Below are 17,157 nucleotides of genomic sequence, written 5' to 3'. Positions count from 1 at the left end.
GAGACACGTGCCGTCATTCGGGTCTTCTTTTTGCCGGGGAGGGTTCTTCAGCTGTGAAGCCTGTTAGGAGCTCAGCCGCAATCCCTTAACCTTCCTTCTCGTTTCAGAAGCGAGACGCCTCCCGTCCGCCTCCGCGAGGCCATCACCCCCCAGCCCTACATGGGGAACTACCAAGGCTTCTCCGAAAACGGCAACCCGGCTCCCCTGCACCGCTACCCGGGGGATGAGTCCCCACGGCCAGGGGCCCCCTGGCAAGGCAGCGTGGCTTTGACAATCCCGGCAGAGGTGAGCCGGAACGGGCGCCCCGAGCCCCAAGTCCAGCCGCCCCGCAAAAGCGAGGAGGAGCCCCAGCTGCTGCACTGCAACCCCCCCGAAGAGGTCAAGCCCATTGAGCCTCCCGTCCTTCGGCCCGTGGTGGCGAAGAAGCCTCTCCCCGAGCCCTCGAAGGAAGAGGCCCCAGCCAAAGAGGAGACGCTGCGCCGAGTGGACAAGCCGCCCCGGCAGCAGCACGAGTTCCACAAGCAGCCCCGGCGCGAGTCCAAGACGGAGACGCGCTGGGGTCCCCGTCCCGGCAGCAGTCGAAGGGCCGAGGAGATTGTCGGGGATAAGGTTCCGCGGCGAGCGGGGCCCATCAAGAAGCCGCCTCCCATGAAGGAGACGAAGGACGAGAGCGAGGAGGCGGCGCGCCTCAGCGGCAAGGCCAAGGAAGGCGGGGAGCTGGGGAACAGCAAGCTGGAACCCCCCAAAGAGTCCCCGAAGCCGGGCAAAGAGAACAAGGCGAAGCCCATCCTCAATGGTGGGACGGTGATGCCCCCCAAGGAGCAGCAGCAGCAGCAGCAACAGGGACCGCTGTCCCCAAGCCGAAGGCGCCGGGAAGGCCCTTACGAGCGTGGCGGCTACGCCGGCCGTGGTCGAGCCAGGGGCCGAGGAGAGTACTTTGCCCGAGGGCGAGGCTTCCGAGGCGCTTATAGCGGGCGAGGCCGAGGGGGCCGCGGCCGCAGCCGGGAATTCCGCAGCTACCGGGAGCCTTTCTACCGGCTGGATGACGGCACCAGCAAAGTTCCCGGGCAGGGCTCCACCTTCCGCCCACGCAACACCAGCGAGACGCGGAGCGAGGGCTCCGAGTACGAAGAGATCCCCAAAAGGCGCCGCCAGCGAGGCTCCGAGACGGGAAGCGAGACGCACGAGAGCGCCAGCGACGTGGCTCATTCCGATAAGGAGGTCACCAAAGAGCCAGCCCCAAGCCAGCGCAACAGGGGCGGCCCGGTGACCTCGGCATCCATGCCCTCTTCCCAGCCCATTGGCTTGCCTCGCTTTGCCGACAAGATGCCCCCGCGCCTCTCGGACCCCGGTGTTCGCGGCGGCCGCGTCTTCACTCCCCGCGGCGTCCCCTCGCGCCGGGGCCGTGGAGGTAGCCGCGCCCCCCCCGGGGGATGGAGTCCTCCTTCGAAGCCGCAGCCCAGCAAGAGACCGGAGAAGCAGCAAGAGGTGGTGGTGGAGGCTCTGGGGAAGGAAAAGGTTTTGCCGGGGCCGCCAGCAATAGCCGCCGAAGAACCCAACAGCTTCCAAGCCCCGCCAAAACAGCAGCAGCAGCAGCAGCAACTCGGCCCTGGCCCTGGTCCTGACCGCAATTTTGATCGGCCTCCCCGGCGTCGCCGCCACGGCCGTTCCCAGCAGCAGGACAAGCCGCCTCGGTTCCGAAGGCTGAAACAGGAGCGAGAGAATGCAGCCCGGCTCAACGGCGAGCAGCGGGTGAGCCAGCCCTTCTCTCCTACCCCTTCTGCTCCGCCTCCTCCGGAAGAATCAGCTGCACGGCGGGCCGCCGGCACCAAATCTCCCGATTTGTCCAACCAGAACTCGGACCAGGCGAACGAGGAGTGGGAGACGGCTTCGGAGAGCAGTGACTTCACTGAGCGCCGAGGAGGCGGCGAGAAGGAGCCGGCGCCCGGCGGGCTTCCCCCTACGGCGTTTCTGAAGGGCGGCTGTTCCGGAGCCCCTCCCATGGGTGGGCGGGCGGCCAACAACGAGCTGAGCTTGGCCCAGCGCAAGGAGATGTCGAAGCGCAGCTTTTCCAGTCAGCGGCCTGGCATGGACCGACAGAACCGGCGCGCAAACCCCGGTCCTGGCGGAGGAGGCAAGGCGGGTCGCGGAGGGGCCGGCAGCGGCCGCAGCGGAGGCGACAAGAGGAGCTGGCCCTCTCCCAAGAACCGCAGGTAAACTCCCGGCAGCGAGGAATTCGGTGTTTGGAAGTCTGGGCCAGGGGTAGTCAAACTGCGGCCCTCCAGATGTCCATGGACTACAATTCCCAGAAGCCCCCTGCCAGCATTCGCTGGCAGGGTGCTCCTGGGAATTGTAGTCCATGGACATCTGGAGGGCCGCAGTTTGACTACCCCTGGTCTGGGCCGTGTGGTCATACCCGGAGGGGATGTGAGACCAGAGTCTGCGGCGTTGGGGGTTAGGGGTAGAAGCTGGCGACTGAACAACCGCAGAAGTAGTAGACAAAGGAGACCATCTCTGTGGAGCATATCAGGGGGTCATGTAGTGGCACTGAGAGCGCCCCAACAAAGGTTGGGGAGATGGAGAAGGGGACATGGGAAGACGAGAGTTGGAAGACTGGATATATTAAGACCTTTTCTTTTTTTTTTCTTTTTTTTATATACAAGTTTTTTTATTTTCATAAAGATAGAAATATAAGATGCAATACGAGTTATTAATACAAAGATCAGTAAAATATAAAATATAATCATCATTTGAAAATGTACGACCCCGCATTAATTACACAATGATAAAACTGAGTATAGGAGCCATCCACATTTTTTTTTAAAGGCCTATTTAGGATATACAAAAGAGAAGTTGTTAATAATCAACCTACTTGAGAGATCGTAGACCTCATGTTAACTGCTTGATACAATCTAAGAGCTATCCTGACAGATATTTCTAGGTTTAAGTTAGATGCTTAACATTAAACATTTCTTGTAGAACAGTATGAGCTTTGGCCCTGTATCAATACCCTAATGAAGGGAAAGGAAAGTAGGGCTTTGCCTTAAAGATGTACAAAAAAAAAAAATTACAAGAGGATTTCAGAGCTTCTCCTTATCCTTAATTCAGATACATCTACAAAACAATTTATACTTGACCCATTCTAAGAGCCATCCTGACAGGTATATTTTCAGATTTAAGTTGAGAGCTTAACATTAAACATTTTCTTCAGATCAGTGTGAGCTTTTGGCCCTATTATTAAGACCTTTCCCACTCTGTTGTGTTTAAGTAGCAAGGGGTTGTGTACAGTGACGGTCTTCAGCATTTTCGGATCTGGGGGGGGGGGTGGAGCGCTGGCAAGTGGCAGCTGGCGAATGACAACCCTTCATGGGGGTTTCAAGTCAAGCAACATACTGCAGTGGGTTGCCATTGCCTGCCTCTGTGTAGAGCAGCCTTTTTCAACCTTTTGAGGCTCATGGAGGAGCCTCTGAAATAATTGGGGGGGTGGGGGTGGGCCTTGGAAGTGATACCTGCTGGCCATGGCTCTCTGCCACACCCTCCGGAAGGGACGGGTATTTACTGATTTATTATATTTCTGTACCGCCCTCCCGTAAGGCTCAGGGCAGTTTATGTAAAACATAGGGGAGTACATTATAACCATGACAACAATAATCATAACAATAGCAGTGAGAACCCGTATTGATCAACAACAAGTTAACAATTGGCAACGCAATAGAACTTTTCAAACAGAACCTGTAAGGGGGGGAGGGGTCAGTTGGGTTCAGGATGTGGAAGGATCTCTGATGTCCAGAGGTGTGTGGGGGGTGGGCAGTTAGATGCTAGGTCGGTCAGCCTTAGTCGAACGGCAGGTGGAGGAGCTCCCTTTTGCCGGCCCTGTGGAATTATGGGAGTTCAGGCAGGGTCCTGACCTTTTCAGGGAACTCGTTCCACCAGGTGGGGGCCAGGACAGAAAAAGTTCTGGCCCTGGTTGAGGTCTGCCATGCTGCATTTGGGCCAGGGATCCTCAGCCAGTTGGTGGTGGCAGGATGTAATGTTCTTGGGGGGGCGGGGTCTAGGCAGACAGGCGGTCTCTCAGATACAGTGGGCCCAGACCACCTCTGGCATTGAAGGCAATTACCAGAACCTTAGGCCTGATGCGGAATTCAACGGGAGCCTGTGAAGCTGTTGAAGGGCAGGCCGGAGGTAGGACCTCTGTGGTCTTGCGTGTCATTGGAAGTGACATCACCGCTCATGTTAACAAACAAGTTTGAGGGGAAGGGGTGGGGAGGCAGGAGACAGTTTAAGGCAAGAGTGGGCATGTAGGCTCCGCCCCCTCCCAGGCACAGGAACGATGAGAGAATTCACCATCTCATACTCCGGAGGGGAGCAATGAAAGTGACCGGGTCCCTAGCCTGTGGATGAGTCCAATAAGGCAGTAGGGGAAATCCCGTGGACCCCTGGCTGGGAATCCCTGGCATAGAGAGTCTGGTGTTCCTTGGTGTTCGGCCATCCAAGTCCTCCCCAGGGCTGACTCTGCCTAGCTTTTGGCATGTGATGAGATCAGGCTAGGCCTGGGGCCATCCAGGTCAGGGCCCACCTTTGACTGTCCAGCAGACCTCTGAACTGAAAGACAGTGAAGCTTTCCTGCTTTCACCTGAAGCACTTCTCCTAACACGCCTCCTGGTTGCCATCAGCTCCACCCCTTAAAAGTTACTGGTCTCTGGGGTTGTCTGTGTTGTTGGCCGCTTTCACGATAATACAGGCCAGCCTATTGGCTGCTTCCGTATCATAGACATGTCCTGGGGAGGGGAAAGGCAAGAAGATTTCTCCCCTGCTTTCCTCTGCATCCTCCATTTTGTAACGGTTTCTATCTCCTCTAGCCGAAACGCCGACGACCATTCCCCAGGGCTCAGCCTGCCCCCAGCGCCCACCACCAGCACGGTGTACCGCCTGGACCGCGTCATCCACAGCGACCCAGCTGGCATCCAGCAGGCCTTGGCCGAACTGGGCAGTCGCCACGCTAAGCCGGCCTCACCCAGTCCGTCCCAGCCGCTCTTCGCAGGACCCGGGGGCGGCAGCTCTGCCCTTCCTTTGGGGCGCTTTGAGAGCAGGAGCAGCAGCGGTGCAGGTAGGGTTGCGTTCAGAGCTCCACTGCAAGGCCTGGGCAGAGCAGAGGCCCATCAGTGGGTATTGGCCCTGAGGGCTAGATGGAGCCACTCTGTCCAGGGCAGTGATGCTCTGCATCCTTTGTGCTTGGTGGGCAACGGTGGGAGGGCTGGAGTTCCGGCCCCACTAGTGGACCTCCTGATGGCACCTGGGTTCTGGCTACTGTGTGACACCGCATGTCGGATTGGGTGGGCCACTGCTATGTTCTGTGTCCTTATGGCACTAGGAATTGGTGGGGGGAGAGCAGAGGGTTGCAAGCGTTCGCATCGGAGGCCTCGGTCCGAGCGTGGCTTTCTGGATCCCAGGTGCCTTCTGTGGGTGGCGTGTCCTAATTCGGTTGAGAGAAAAAAGGGATGTCCGAGCCTGATCTGTGCAAAGGTTCCAAAGGGCTTCCTAACTCACCTCCCCCACTCATTTTTGTTCAGACGCTTGCTTCTTGGACAAAACCCAGCTCCTCCACTCCAGCAACAGCCCCCTGAAGGAGGCCAGCTCCGTGGGCGGCTTTGCCTCTAAGCGCCGGGAACGGCCTCGGAAGCCAGACCTGCTGCAGCAGGTGAGCCGGAGGGTCCAACAAGGAGAGCTGTCAGGAGGGGAGGGACTCCTCCGTATTCCTGCATAACTCCCTTTTCTGTCCCTCAGGAGCCCCTGGCCTTTGCTAGCGGCCCAGCTTTCCCGGCCCCTAAGGAGGAGGCCCCAGGGGAACCCCGCAGCAGGAGCGTCCCGGTGACAGAGGGGCTGGCCCCACGGATATGGAGCCACTTGAATTCCAGTGAGTTTTTCAGTGCCCATTCCTGTGGGAGAGGGAGCATTTTAGGGGTGGGCACGAGAGTGTTGATTCAAGGCACAAGGCGCTCTCCATGTGGGGGATTGTCTTAGATGGGCTTTTCCTGTGCCAGTCTTGGGCTTGAGCCAGGCCAGGGTGGGGGAATGGGGAAGATTTGGCATGGGTTGGGGGCTGGTGGCGCACAATGGCGTCCACAGGAGGCTTGAAAGGGGATCAGAAGGAACATAGGAGCCTTGGATTGAAAGCCGCCTGGTGGGTGAATCAAAGCAGCCTTCCTGGAGTTGTTTGAGAACTCTCTTAAAAAGAAAAGCTAGTGGCACCTCCTTCACGCGGCCTGTGTCCCTCTCACAGACTCCTCCCGGAAGAGCTACCGGCCTGCCTCGGTGGAGCCCTGGATTGACCCGCTGAACGCCTTCGAAGAGGCCGCCAACACAGAGGTGAGGGCTTGTCGGCAGCTACTGTTCTTACTGTGACTGAGCGGGTGGGTGTTGCGGCGGGACCTGATTTCCGGCCTTCTGATGCCCGCCTGCCGTCCTTGCCCAGATGAGCCTGTCAGACAGCGGCGTGGACCTCAGCAGTGATTCGCAGGTCTCCTCGGCCACTTGTAGCCAGCGCAGTTCTCCTGACGGGGGCCTGAAGGCCACCCCAGACAGCGGGACCAAACGCAGCGGAGCTATCGGGAAGCACGATGAGAACGTAGTGCCCGTCGGGCCGGAAGGAGCCGAACCGAAGGAACAGAGGAGACGGCTGCCGCCCAGGGACTCCGGCCTGCTCAAGGAGAAGCAGGTACGGAGGCTCTTCCCGGATAGCAGCAGAGCCTAGTCTCCCTGCCCCTTCCCCCTTGTTGGGCTCCTTCAGAAAGTGGTCTGCGCCCCGGCCATCTCTTTAGCTAACATTGAGGCAGGACTTGTCTCACTGTGCTTTCATAGCCCTCACAGCCCACGTGCTGAAGGGACAGGCTCTGAGATCACACAAAGCATTCCATTGACCTGGTTAATCATACATCCCGAGGTGCTCCTTTCCGCGGTCACCCTGGATTTACACAGTCCGGCCACGGAGCATCTTTTTACTAGCTAAAACTCTCAAAGGCTGGAGGAACCGGGCAAGCACCAGTTTTCCCACCGATGGGATCACACCTTCTCTGGCAGGGTTTTTTTCTTTTTCCGCTGCTGCAAGACAAGCCCACAGAATACTAGTGCTCTGCTGCATAGTTGGCTTTAGCATGCCATTTCTTTGTTGAGGTGTGATTGTGATATTTAGGAGTATGTAGCTTGCTGGAGTCCCAATATAGGGCTAGACAAGAGGACAAATGATGAAAACAGAGTGTGTTCTTATTTCTAACCGTTGTTCAGCGGTGTCTTCTGTACGGACACACATTCCCTCCCTCCTTCACTGCTGTGAGTTCTTTGTGACGGAGAGGAATTGGTGTTTTTTATCTCGTTTCGGTTTGGGTCCAGAGTTCGTGGGGGCAGCTTTGGAACCAGGGGAAGAAGCGTCTCAACCAGAGAACACACTATCTCACCAGTGGGAAAACTAATTCCCCTGCCAGGAATGCCCCTTTTGAGAGCTTTAGATAGTAAAAAGACGTTTTGCGGCCAGTCTGTGCAAACGCAGTCCCAATGGGTGTCTGCACCGAGGACGTTGATGGACAACAATTACAGGTGAAGCGCACCTTGTTTTCTCTGTCCTTTTCTTGGTCCTTCCTGTTTTGGTTAGAGATACTTTTGGCCTCTTAGGCAGAAGTGCAGCATGCTTTTAGAGAGCTGTAAAAAGGCTGAGGCTAAAACCCAGCAAAGCTGATGTGGAGATAAAATCTGGGCCATTCCACGTAGCAATCTTGACAGCTTCCAGGTTGACCTGACCTCGCCGAGGGTCCCCAGGTAAGGTGTGTGTTAGTGACCTGATTAAGACATGCTCGTGAGTCTCCCTGTTCCTCCTCCTGCAGGTGAGCAGCTCCCCTGAGCTGCCCCGCGATCACCCGCCCCCTGGCGCAATTGGCACCGAACGTTCCCACCGAGTGGAGAGGGCCAAAGACGGCACCGAGGGAATGGGCGTGGCCAAGGCTGAGCCAAGCCCCCAGTTGGAGCCCCCCGGGGCTGGCCCACCCATCCAGTTTGGAGCCAGCGATAAGGTACGTACGCAAGGCAGAAGCCCGAGGGGGGGGAAGAGCAGGGGAGAGGTTTGGTGTTGGCGATGCTGCCAGCCTCGTGAACACATTGAAGGTTCCTGGCCTCGAGCCCCCACTCTGGCTTCTTGTCCCTTCAGGACGCAGACCTCCGCTTCATGGTGAGCGAAGGATCAAAACCAGACAAAGAAGAGTTGCACCAGGCACTTGCGGAGGGGGTAAGCGGCAGAGCAGAGACCACGGGGGGTGACCAGAGCTCCCCGTCTATCTGGCCAGGAGCTCTGGACAAGGGTGAAGCTGCTCTGGCCTAGAAGTGGGCCAGGCCATATGTTACACCCATTCCCCCAGGGTGGAGGGGCTGGGGGCTGCATCTACCTGTGGGTGTGGCCCTGCCATCACTTAGATTGAGCTCCAGAAGCAAGCAGGTGGGATTAAATGACCTCTCTCTGGGACTGAGGTGACACGGGGGGGGGGGGAGAATGGCAACAGAAGCGGTTTTTAAAGGCCCAGGCAGCTTGACAGCTCAAAGACATAACTGCGTCAAGTTTTTTCTCCCTCTGGTATGCAAGGAGCTTGGAAGAGCGTGTCTGCTTCCCCCGGGAGGTTAGGTAGGCTGCGAGATGGAAGCACCGTCTGTGCTAAGTAGCTGGGCAAGGCTCCCTGAGGCCTTCTGCCCTCTCAGCCACACTGGCCTGCCTCCCAGTTGGTGAACTTTGAGGGCCGTGGTGCCTTTGAGCCAACAAAGTTTTATTCGGGGTCTAAGCCAGGCTTTCTCATGGCCTGGCAGGGTTTCCTTGAATGGGCAGGAGTTAATTTTCTATATCTGTCTGTCTGTCTATCTATGTATCTCTCTATCTATCTATCTATCTATCTATGTGTATCTCTCTCTCTCTCTCTATGTATCTATGTATCTATCTATCTAGAGAGGGAGATAGATAGATAGATAGATAGATAGATAGATAGATAGATAGATAGATAGATAGATAGATAGATAGATAGATAGATAGATAGATAGATAGATAGATAGATAGATAGATAGATAGATAGATAGATAGATAGATAGATAGATAGATTTTTTTTTAATTTAAACATTTATCAGGTGATATGCTGACCTGTGGCGCGCAGAGGCCTGCCTGGGAAGGGGAGGGACCCCGGGGGGGCATGTCCATGGCTCTGCTTCCCAACCAGATTGTGCTCAATCCTCGCACCACTTTCTGGGGTTTCTCGAAGCCTGAAGTCGCTTCAGGGGTTTCTCAGTGGTAAGCAAGTGGAGAAAGGCTGCTCTGAGCTTTTGTGTGCAGCAGACATGCCTCTTTGGATACAGGGGAGCAGAATGGTGGATTGCTGGGAGGGATTAACGGCGGCCCTGGCATTACCCTCCATCTTCTCAAGGTGACCCTTGGGCTCAAACTTTGTTCTGCCGCTTCAGACCAACACAACTCCCCACCAGAATCTATTTTCCTCAATTTAGCTGGTGGAAAAAAACGACACGAAGAGTCAGGGATTCCACTGCCTGTGCCTTCTCCTGCGTGTCACCTCACTCCTTCCTTCCTTCCTTTGCAGCTGACCTCGGCCCCAAGGGAGTGGGAGCTGCTCCCTCCGGCACCCCCCAGCCACAGGGCATCCCCCGAGGTGGCTCCCGGTCGCTCCTGTGAGCCCAAGCCCTTTCCCATTGCCCCGGTAGCTGCCTCCTGTCTCCACGGGCTGCTGGCGGACACTTCCGTGTTCTCAGGTATGGGGTGGGGCGGACGGAGTGGGGGCCCTGGGTGGGACTTTGGGCCAGATAAGGGACTTGACGGTCTGCTTCTCTCCACAGGCGAGAGGGGCCAGGGCCAGCGGCTGTACCCAGAGCTGTTTTATGGGAACCAGGTAACTCTCTGGAAGAGTAGGTAGATACTCAGCGGCATCAGCCAGTGTGAGACTGCAGAACCTCTAGTTGAGTGGGGCAGGAGAGCTCAAGGGAAGTGCCCCGAGACAGTGCTTGGGAAAGGGACACACGGGAAATTATCAGGAGTATAGGTAGGTCATTAGGCATCACCTGTTAGAGGAAAGGAAGCTGTGTATCTATGGCAGAGGGACATCGGGCTCTCCGGCTGCTGAAGAGGCTGGAATAGAGCGGGTATCCCATCTTACCTTGGGGGAAAAAATGGACCAGGGATTAAGGGTGTGCGTTTGACTAATGTGAACTGAAAAATACTAATAAAGTATTGGGAGGGGGTATTAATTCACTTGGATTCTCCCCCCCGCCCCCTATTTTTCTGGCAACCCAAAATTGCTGGCCTAAAAATATTCAGATATTTTTTTGTAACATAGAATAGTAGCAGTTAGAGTGCATTTAAAGGGCTCTCAGTCCCTTTAAATGCCCTTGGAGTAAACTCTCCACTTGGCAAAGGCTTTTAAAGGAACTGCAAGCCCTTTAAATGCCTTCAGAGTTCCGGTGGACCTGGTCTGCCACGGTTTGCAAAAGGCATTTAAATTTTGTAGGGATAGTGTTCTCTTCAAATTCGCAGTACCTTTTTCCCTCTCTGTTGGAAACAGTGGAAGATGGGGGACCCCTTTGAGGGATCATAGAATTGGACCCCCCGATCCAATCTTTTTGAAACTGGAGGGGGAGGGAGTTGAGGATAGGTGGCGGCCATGCTACAAAACTCATGCTTCTACCTCAAAAAAACTGCTCCCCCTCAGCTCCGGATACTCCTGGATTAACTTCATTATAGCCTATGGGAGGCATTGATAATAACGGTCCCCCTGGACTATAATAGAGCCAAGAATATGCAGCATTACTGAATCCAAAAAGACCTTCCACTACTGCGATTCAGGAATGTCAGGAAGAACTGATAGTTTTCCTGTTTCCGTAGACCTGAACCCAGAAGTACCATGGGGGGGTGTTTTTTGCCCCCCCCCCTCCTGCCACTAGGGACTTTTGAACAGATTGAGGGACCGATCCCAAGAGACCAGCTTAACCCTATTTCCATCAGCCTGGCTTTCAAGTGGAATGCCAGTTCACGAAATCCTCCTTTCCCCCCCTCCCTGGCGGGAAGCACGCCCTGCCAGTTCACGACAGCTCTGGGCGCGTGAAGCCATAACTGGTTTCAAGCAGTGCTGGGCTGTCCCGGTCCATCGCTCATCACGTTCCTTGTCGTATCCGCCCGAACCGCCAAGCACTGAGCCCTTCTGAAGAAAAGACGATAGACTTTATTTTTGCGTGCACGTAGTGAAAAAGAAGGCCTGCTCCGGGCAGGGGGCTATAGATGATTACGGGCTTGGGGCAGTGGGGGGGGGGGGGCCGCAGGAAGACCGAATTGGGCTGGCCTGGGGCGAGGGAAGAAGCATCAATGCACCGGTCTCCCCTTCCCGCAGGTCCCCACCACCCAGCTTGAGTCGCAGCTCCACAGTGCTGGAGGCGGGAGCAGCTTCCGCCCAAACACCCCTTCTCTGCACACTTACAGGTAGGGCAGATTTGCGGGCCCGGGCCTCCCCTCGGCGCTGGGAGGAGGAAGAGCAGCTCTGCGGTGGCCACGGCTGCCTCTGGCTTGGGGGAAGGGGCTGTTGGGTGTGCACAGCGGAGGTTGGCACCGGGGGGAGGGGGGTGTTACATCTGTAGCAAAAGCTGCTTCTTCTTCCACAGCAGTGGCAGGATGCCATCCGTGGGGGAGAGGACTCCTTGGGTCTTCCTCCCACCTGAATTCATTCTCTTGGGCTTCTTTCCCCAGGTCCCAGCACCTTTACCTGCAGCCCAGCCCGGCCCCCACCTCTCCGGCTCAGACGGCAGCTGGCGCCGTGCTGCCCAGTTCGGCCTTGCTCTCCGGGGTGGCCCTGAAGGGCCAGTACGTGGAGATTTCGGCCCTGCAGGCAGCTGAGCTTCCCAAGCTGCCGGCCACGGGCTTGCTGTACCAGGCGCCCCCGCCCTCCTTCATCTACAGCTCGGCCTTCTGCGGAAGCCAGCTGGCTCCGGAGCAAGCCCTGCTTCAGGTAAGCAGGAGGCGGCCACTCTTCCCCAAAGGCAGGACTGGTGTTTTCCAGGTGGGGCCGCTGGAGCCAGGCTTGGCGGGGCGGGCCGAACCGAACTTGGCAGGGGCAGAACCTGGCCTGTAGTTAGAGCCAGCGTGCTGGAAGGGGTCCCTGCAGGCCATCTAGTCTGACCCCCCTGCTAAATGCAGGATCCATTGCCTCGGTTCAGGTCTCCCTCCCCGTTTGAACCACGGAGCCCTGCGTCATTTGTCATGGGGAGGAGATCTGGGTTGGATCTCCACTCAGGCCAGACCTCCCCGGGCTGCGTGGGACTGTTGCCGTTTTGAAGATTACTAGGCCCTCTTTCCGTTAATAGAACATTCGAGGCAGCTTGCAGATAAAAACAGAACCCCTGACCCAGTTGCGAGTGGCTGAGTTTTACCCATGCGGACCGATTCAGGTGGGTAGCCGTGCTGGTCCGGAGCAGTAGAGCAAAGTGTTGAGTCCCGGAGAGCGCGGCCCCGGGCCAGGAGTCTGGCTCCTCCCAGGTGTCCTGGCCGGAGGGGACTCGGAAGGCGGGGCCCGGTGAGAGGAGGTGGGCCCCGGGAGGCAGGAGGTAGACAGCGGCAGACCCTTTGGAAGACAAGTGGGACTGAGCAGCACAGCCGCTTTGGCTGGACGGGCAAACGTGGAGTGTGCCAAGCGATCGCAGTCAAATTATTTGTCTCCAGAAAAGTGTCGCTCCTCCCTTGCGGCGGGGCAGGCCTGTGCAGAATAGCTTAGTGCCCAAGTCCTACCTGGAAGGAGCTCCCCCCGCCCCTAAAAAGAAACCCCTGGCCTTGCCCGCCTGGAGAAAGACGAGGCTCGTGTTGTGCTCATCTCCCGTGTTCCACCTGCTCAGCCAGGAGGGAAGAAGGCAGAGCAGGATTTTGATGGAATCAGTTTCAACTTGGCCGAATGCAGCCTCCCCTGCATGGCGTCAGAGGCACCAATGAGCAGCGGTGTTTGACTCTGCTCTTGAGGGTTGGAGGTGGAGGTCAAAGGTTGTGATGACGTCATGGTCCCCTACTCTGAGCGTGTCCCCCGCCCACTCCAGCTTGCTCTGACCCCCTCCCCCTTGTGGCTCGTGCTTCTGCCAGGTACGCCAGGAACTTGCCTCTCCCTCGGATTTCTACGCGGCCCCCCTGGGGCAAGGCAGCCAGAGCAATTACTTAACCGCCACAGCTCCTGGCCAGCAGGTGAGCAAATGTGCCACGTTGGGGGTCAACAGGGGTGGGGGAGCCCTTTTCCAGACCACATCCCTCCCCCCCTTCTCCCCAGTGTGCCCTTAACTGAGCCCCTCTCCTTCCCCAGGTGCTGTTGCCGGTGGTGGAGTCCCCGCAGCTGCCCCCCGTGGTGAACTTTGGCTCCCTGCAGCAAGGGCCCCCTGCCACCCCCGCGCCGCCCCCGCCGCCTCCCCCCATGCCCTTGGTGCCTGTGGCCACCCAGGCCCTGCGGCCGCCGGGACAGCTAGCCGGGCGCCTCATCTCTCCGGCTGTGCGGGCCTTTCCTCACGGCGCAGTGGGCCGGGGCGAGGTAGCAAAGGGAGCAAGAGGGGAGGGGAGGGGAGGGGAGGGTCTCGCCTCCTTGACGGCTTCTGATGAGCCTGTTTCTCTCCCCCACCCCTGACCCCAGCTTCACACCCTGGAAATGAAGCCACTGCAGGACTACCGGAAGCTCAATGGCCTGGGGGCTGCAGGGACCCGACCCCCCTCCGGAGGCCGGTGAGTGGGGGACAGGGACCGGCAGGGGGCTTCCCCTGCTCTGGGAGGAAAGGGCTGGTTACTTTTTGAAAGCATCCTGTTTCCCCTAAAGCAGGTTCACCTGTGTTCCTCACAACCCTGTAGCCCTGTCCACAGGGTCAACCTGTGGACCTCCAGATGTTCACGGACTACAATTCCCATGAGCCATTGCCAGCAAATGCTGGCAGGGGCTCATGGGAATTGTGGTCCGTGAACATCTGGAAGTCCACAGGTTGACTACCCCTGCTGTAAATGACGTCAGTAGCCACCCAGTGGCTACTGCAGGACACAGCCAGCTGTGGTTTACCTTCAGGGCCTCAGTGACAATCTCCCCAGCAGATTCCCCTGGTTCCAGGTTTCAGCATTTTCTCTCCCGCAGGCCTTTTGCTGGCGGCTTTAACGCCCGTCTGAAATCCCCCGGATCTGGCTACGGCGGCATTTTCCATGCCCAGCGCTTTGAGGTCTACCAGCAGGTGAGCAGACAGAGAGAAGAGGGAGCACGCGGGGAGGGGGAGGGGGAGCCCTCAACACCACGGGCCTTTCCCCTCTGACCTACCCCCCCACACACACACACACCCATCCCGCTCCTGCCTTGCCCTGCAGTCCGAAGTCCTTCGCTGGACCCCTCGTGCCTGGGAGCGAGCCGCTCAGCCCCGCGATGGAGCTCCATCCCGCCGCCTGGAGCCCGACGTCCGCCCCCACGCCGACAAGCAAGACCCCGGGTTCTCCAGCCACCACCACTAGCCCAGGATGCTGCCTCTCCCACCTCCCCTCCTTGGTTCTGTTAGGTCTCCTCTCTTCCCCCCCCCCCTTTAAAGTGGGGCTGGGGGGTCTCGTTCCTCTTCTCGGTGTATCCTGAACATATGGGGTGTCTCCTTCACTCCCTTCCTGTTGATGTGAGGGGCAACACTGGAATTGCCCCCCGTTTAGGGGCGTTAGACACTTGGTGGGGTGCTCAGAGTGGAATTGGGGGGGCAAGGATCAGGATTTTGGGAGGCTCCCAGCTGAATGTATTTTTGCTTATTATCCTTTGGTTTCACCCGAGTTTAATTTTTTTTTTTTCGTTTTTGTTTTCCCCGGCCGGGGGGGGAGGGGGGGCTGCGTTGCCCTTGGATCCGAGGGGAGGAGCTCCGAGGTGTGGAGTGTAAATATATATATAAATATGAACCTGTGAGGTCTGCCTCTTCCCCCTGCGGCTGGGGTGGGGGAGGCTGGGCTGGGCTGGGCTGGGCTGGGCGCCTGCCCTCCCTCCCTCCCTCCCTCCGCCTCTCCACTCGCTCCCGAGTTTGGAAATAGGAAGCGTTGCGTTTTTAAGAAAAAAGAAAAAAAAAAGGTGGTTGAGCTGGTTTGTTTAATAAAGAAAACCAAAAAAAAAATTGTTAAAAAAAACACAATAAAATAAGAAGTCAAGCTGGGAGGAGTTCTTGTGTTCTGTTTATGGTTCTTGCCGTCAGAGACGGGGCCGGAGTAAAGCACTCCGTGTCGCTTTCGGCGCAGATAATTGGTTCCCGAAATAAGCCCCTGCGTGGAGACTCCGCAGGAAGGAAAAGCAGACGTGGGAGAATGAATCCCTTTAAAGCCCCTGTGCCATCCCTGCGGGGTAGATCGAGATAGAGCGTCCGTGTGTCTGGAGCAGCCGAAAACAACGAGAGCTGAAAAACTGTCCATGGACTGCAATTCCCATGAGCATGTGCTGGCAGGGGTTCTTGGGAGTTGTAGTCCACAGTCAGCTGGAGAGCCACAGTTTGGCCCCCCCCCCACCCCTAATACAGGCTGTATCGACTCAGCCCCTTTTGTCATCCATTTCGGTTTAGTGCTCCGTTTTTAAATTCGTTAAAACATTTATTGGGGGACGTGATCATCATTGGCCACTGATGGGCCTGGAGGAGGCGGGAAAAGGGGTGGGCGTGCACACAGCTGTGCTCCCCTACCATATTCCGCACAATGGGGCTTCTCAAAGGCAAAGGAGGTGAGAAAGGCTGCACCAGTATGCCTTTTGCTGTGAGTCAGTGGTGAAGGGGAGGGGGCATGATTAGGTCATCTTTCTGGATGGTGTCAGAAGCTGAGGAACACGGAATCAATTCCACGACCCCTCTCCAATATACAGTCACGGGGGAGGATTTCCAGGGCAGGTCATTTTCTCTATTTTCCATGAAGGGCACAAAGACATAAGCAGGCACACTTGACTCTTGTGTAGTGATGGCTCTACTGAAAGGCTCAAGCGGAAAACTGCAGCCTCCCTTTGGCAGTGCTGCTTTCACGGCACGGGGGCAGACCCCTCCGCTGCAGCCGGGGACAAAGCCTGCCCCTTGGAAGAGGTGGCCGTTCTCTGCTCACACACTCGCAGTCCAGCTTCTCTAGGCCCCACCGATGTGCCACCGACAAGGAGCCCCACGTGGCTCAAGAGCCACTCCCCACTTTGGCTTTTTTGTGGGGCGGCAGAGTTCAGCACAGTCTAGACCAGGGGTAGTCAAACTGCGTCCCTCCAGATGTCCATGGACTACAATTCCCAGGAGCCCCCTGCCAGCATTCGCTGGCAGGGGGCTCCTGGGAATTGTAGTCCATGGACATCTGGAGGGACGCAGTTTGACTACCCCTGGTCTAGAATGTGGCCTACAAGATGCTTGCCAAGGCTTGGCAGAAGGTAGGCGTGGTGCATGGCCAGCATGGCTTCCGAAGGCCGGGCAGGTTACAAACATTTCTTTCAGGAGCTGCTGCTGCTGCAGGGTTGTTTTTATCCTCCCCTGGTGCTCCAGCTTCCTCCACGAGGCTGGCTTCAGCGCTTGGCACAGCTGTTTTGCGGTTCCACCCCCAGCACCGAAATCCCAAAGACGACTGACTACCCCTGCTCTAGAATCTCTCCCACACTTTTGTCCTAGGGCAGTCAGTGGTTCTCAACCTTCCTAATGCCGCGACCCTTTAATACAGTTCCTCATGTTGTGGTGACCCCCAGCCATAAAATGATGCAAGTGTTCTTTCACGGAAATTAAACCAAAACTGAACAATGGTGTGAAGATCAATTGTTCATGATTGTATATTAATTGGTTATAAATTGGCAGGCGCCTTCAAGAGGAGCGGCAACATTGCGCACGCCCTGCTGTGACCCGTTGAGAGCCACTGTCCTAGCAGGGAAGGAGCAGCCTTCCCAAGAGAATTCTGGTCCACCTGGCATTGATGTACATTACACAGCACATGGGCAAAATTCAGGAGCCATTGTAATAACAAAAGTATAAAGCAGAGGGGAGGAGCCAACGTCTGCACTCCAAACAGCGAGCAGAAGACACTCCCCATTAACCACATTAAATGTTTCCTCAGCACCAAAAGGGGGCTGGGGGCCATTTGACTTCATCACCCCGAGCATCGCTGGGCAG

At 56.9% G+C, this 17,157-nt stretch overlaps 1 protein-coding gene across 4 annotated transcripts in view; it reads left to right on the top strand.

The window, feature by feature from the left end:
* Positions 1 to 15,201, top strand: part of PRRC2A (proline rich coiled-coil 2A) — a 45,339-nt gene extending 30,138 nt beyond the window's left edge. For 2 of the 4 annotated variants that reach the window (XM_077330793.1, XM_077330794.1), the window contains exons 16-33: positions 108 to 2,213; positions 4,860 to 5,107; positions 5,571 to 5,698; positions 5,785 to 5,914; positions 6,281 to 6,366; positions 6,473 to 6,715; positions 7,875 to 8,060; positions 8,195 to 8,272; positions 9,618 to 9,786; positions 9,871 to 9,923; positions 11,415 to 11,503; positions 11,768 to 12,026; positions 12,382 to 12,465; positions 13,145 to 13,243; positions 13,359 to 13,580; positions 13,680 to 13,768; positions 14,166 to 14,259; positions 14,390 to 15,201. In XM_077330793.1, the coding sequence (XP_077186908.1) occupies positions 108 to 2,213; positions 4,860 to 5,107; positions 5,571 to 5,698; positions 5,785 to 5,914; positions 6,281 to 6,366; positions 6,473 to 6,715; positions 7,875 to 8,060; positions 8,195 to 8,272; positions 9,618 to 9,786; positions 9,871 to 9,923; positions 11,415 to 11,503; positions 11,768 to 12,026; positions 12,382 to 12,465; positions 13,145 to 13,243; positions 13,359 to 13,580; positions 13,680 to 13,768; positions 14,166 to 14,259; positions 14,390 to 14,530 (4,504 nt within the window). In that variant the 3' untranslated portion in view covers positions 14,531 to 15,201. The remainder of the gene's footprint in view (positions 1 to 107; positions 2,214 to 4,859; positions 5,108 to 5,570; positions 5,699 to 5,784; positions 5,915 to 6,280; positions 6,367 to 6,472; positions 6,716 to 7,874; positions 8,061 to 8,194; positions 8,273 to 9,617; positions 9,787 to 9,870; positions 9,924 to 11,414; positions 11,504 to 11,767; positions 12,027 to 12,381; positions 12,466 to 13,144; positions 13,244 to 13,358; positions 13,581 to 13,679; positions 13,769 to 14,165; positions 14,260 to 14,389) is intronic. The other 2 variants (XM_077330795.1, XM_077330796.1) reach the window with 2 other exon arrangements.
* The last annotated feature ends 1,956 nt before the right edge of the window (positions 15,202 to 17,157 follow it).

Source organism: Paroedura picta, chromosome 3 (assembly GCF_049243985.1).
Source record: "Paroedura picta isolate Pp20150507F chromosome 3, Ppicta_v3.0, whole genome shotgun sequence".
Lineage (NCBI taxonomy): Eukaryota > Metazoa > Chordata > Lepidosauria > Squamata > Gekkonidae > Paroedura > Paroedura picta.
This window is presented reverse-complemented; position numbering and strand designations above follow the sequence as displayed.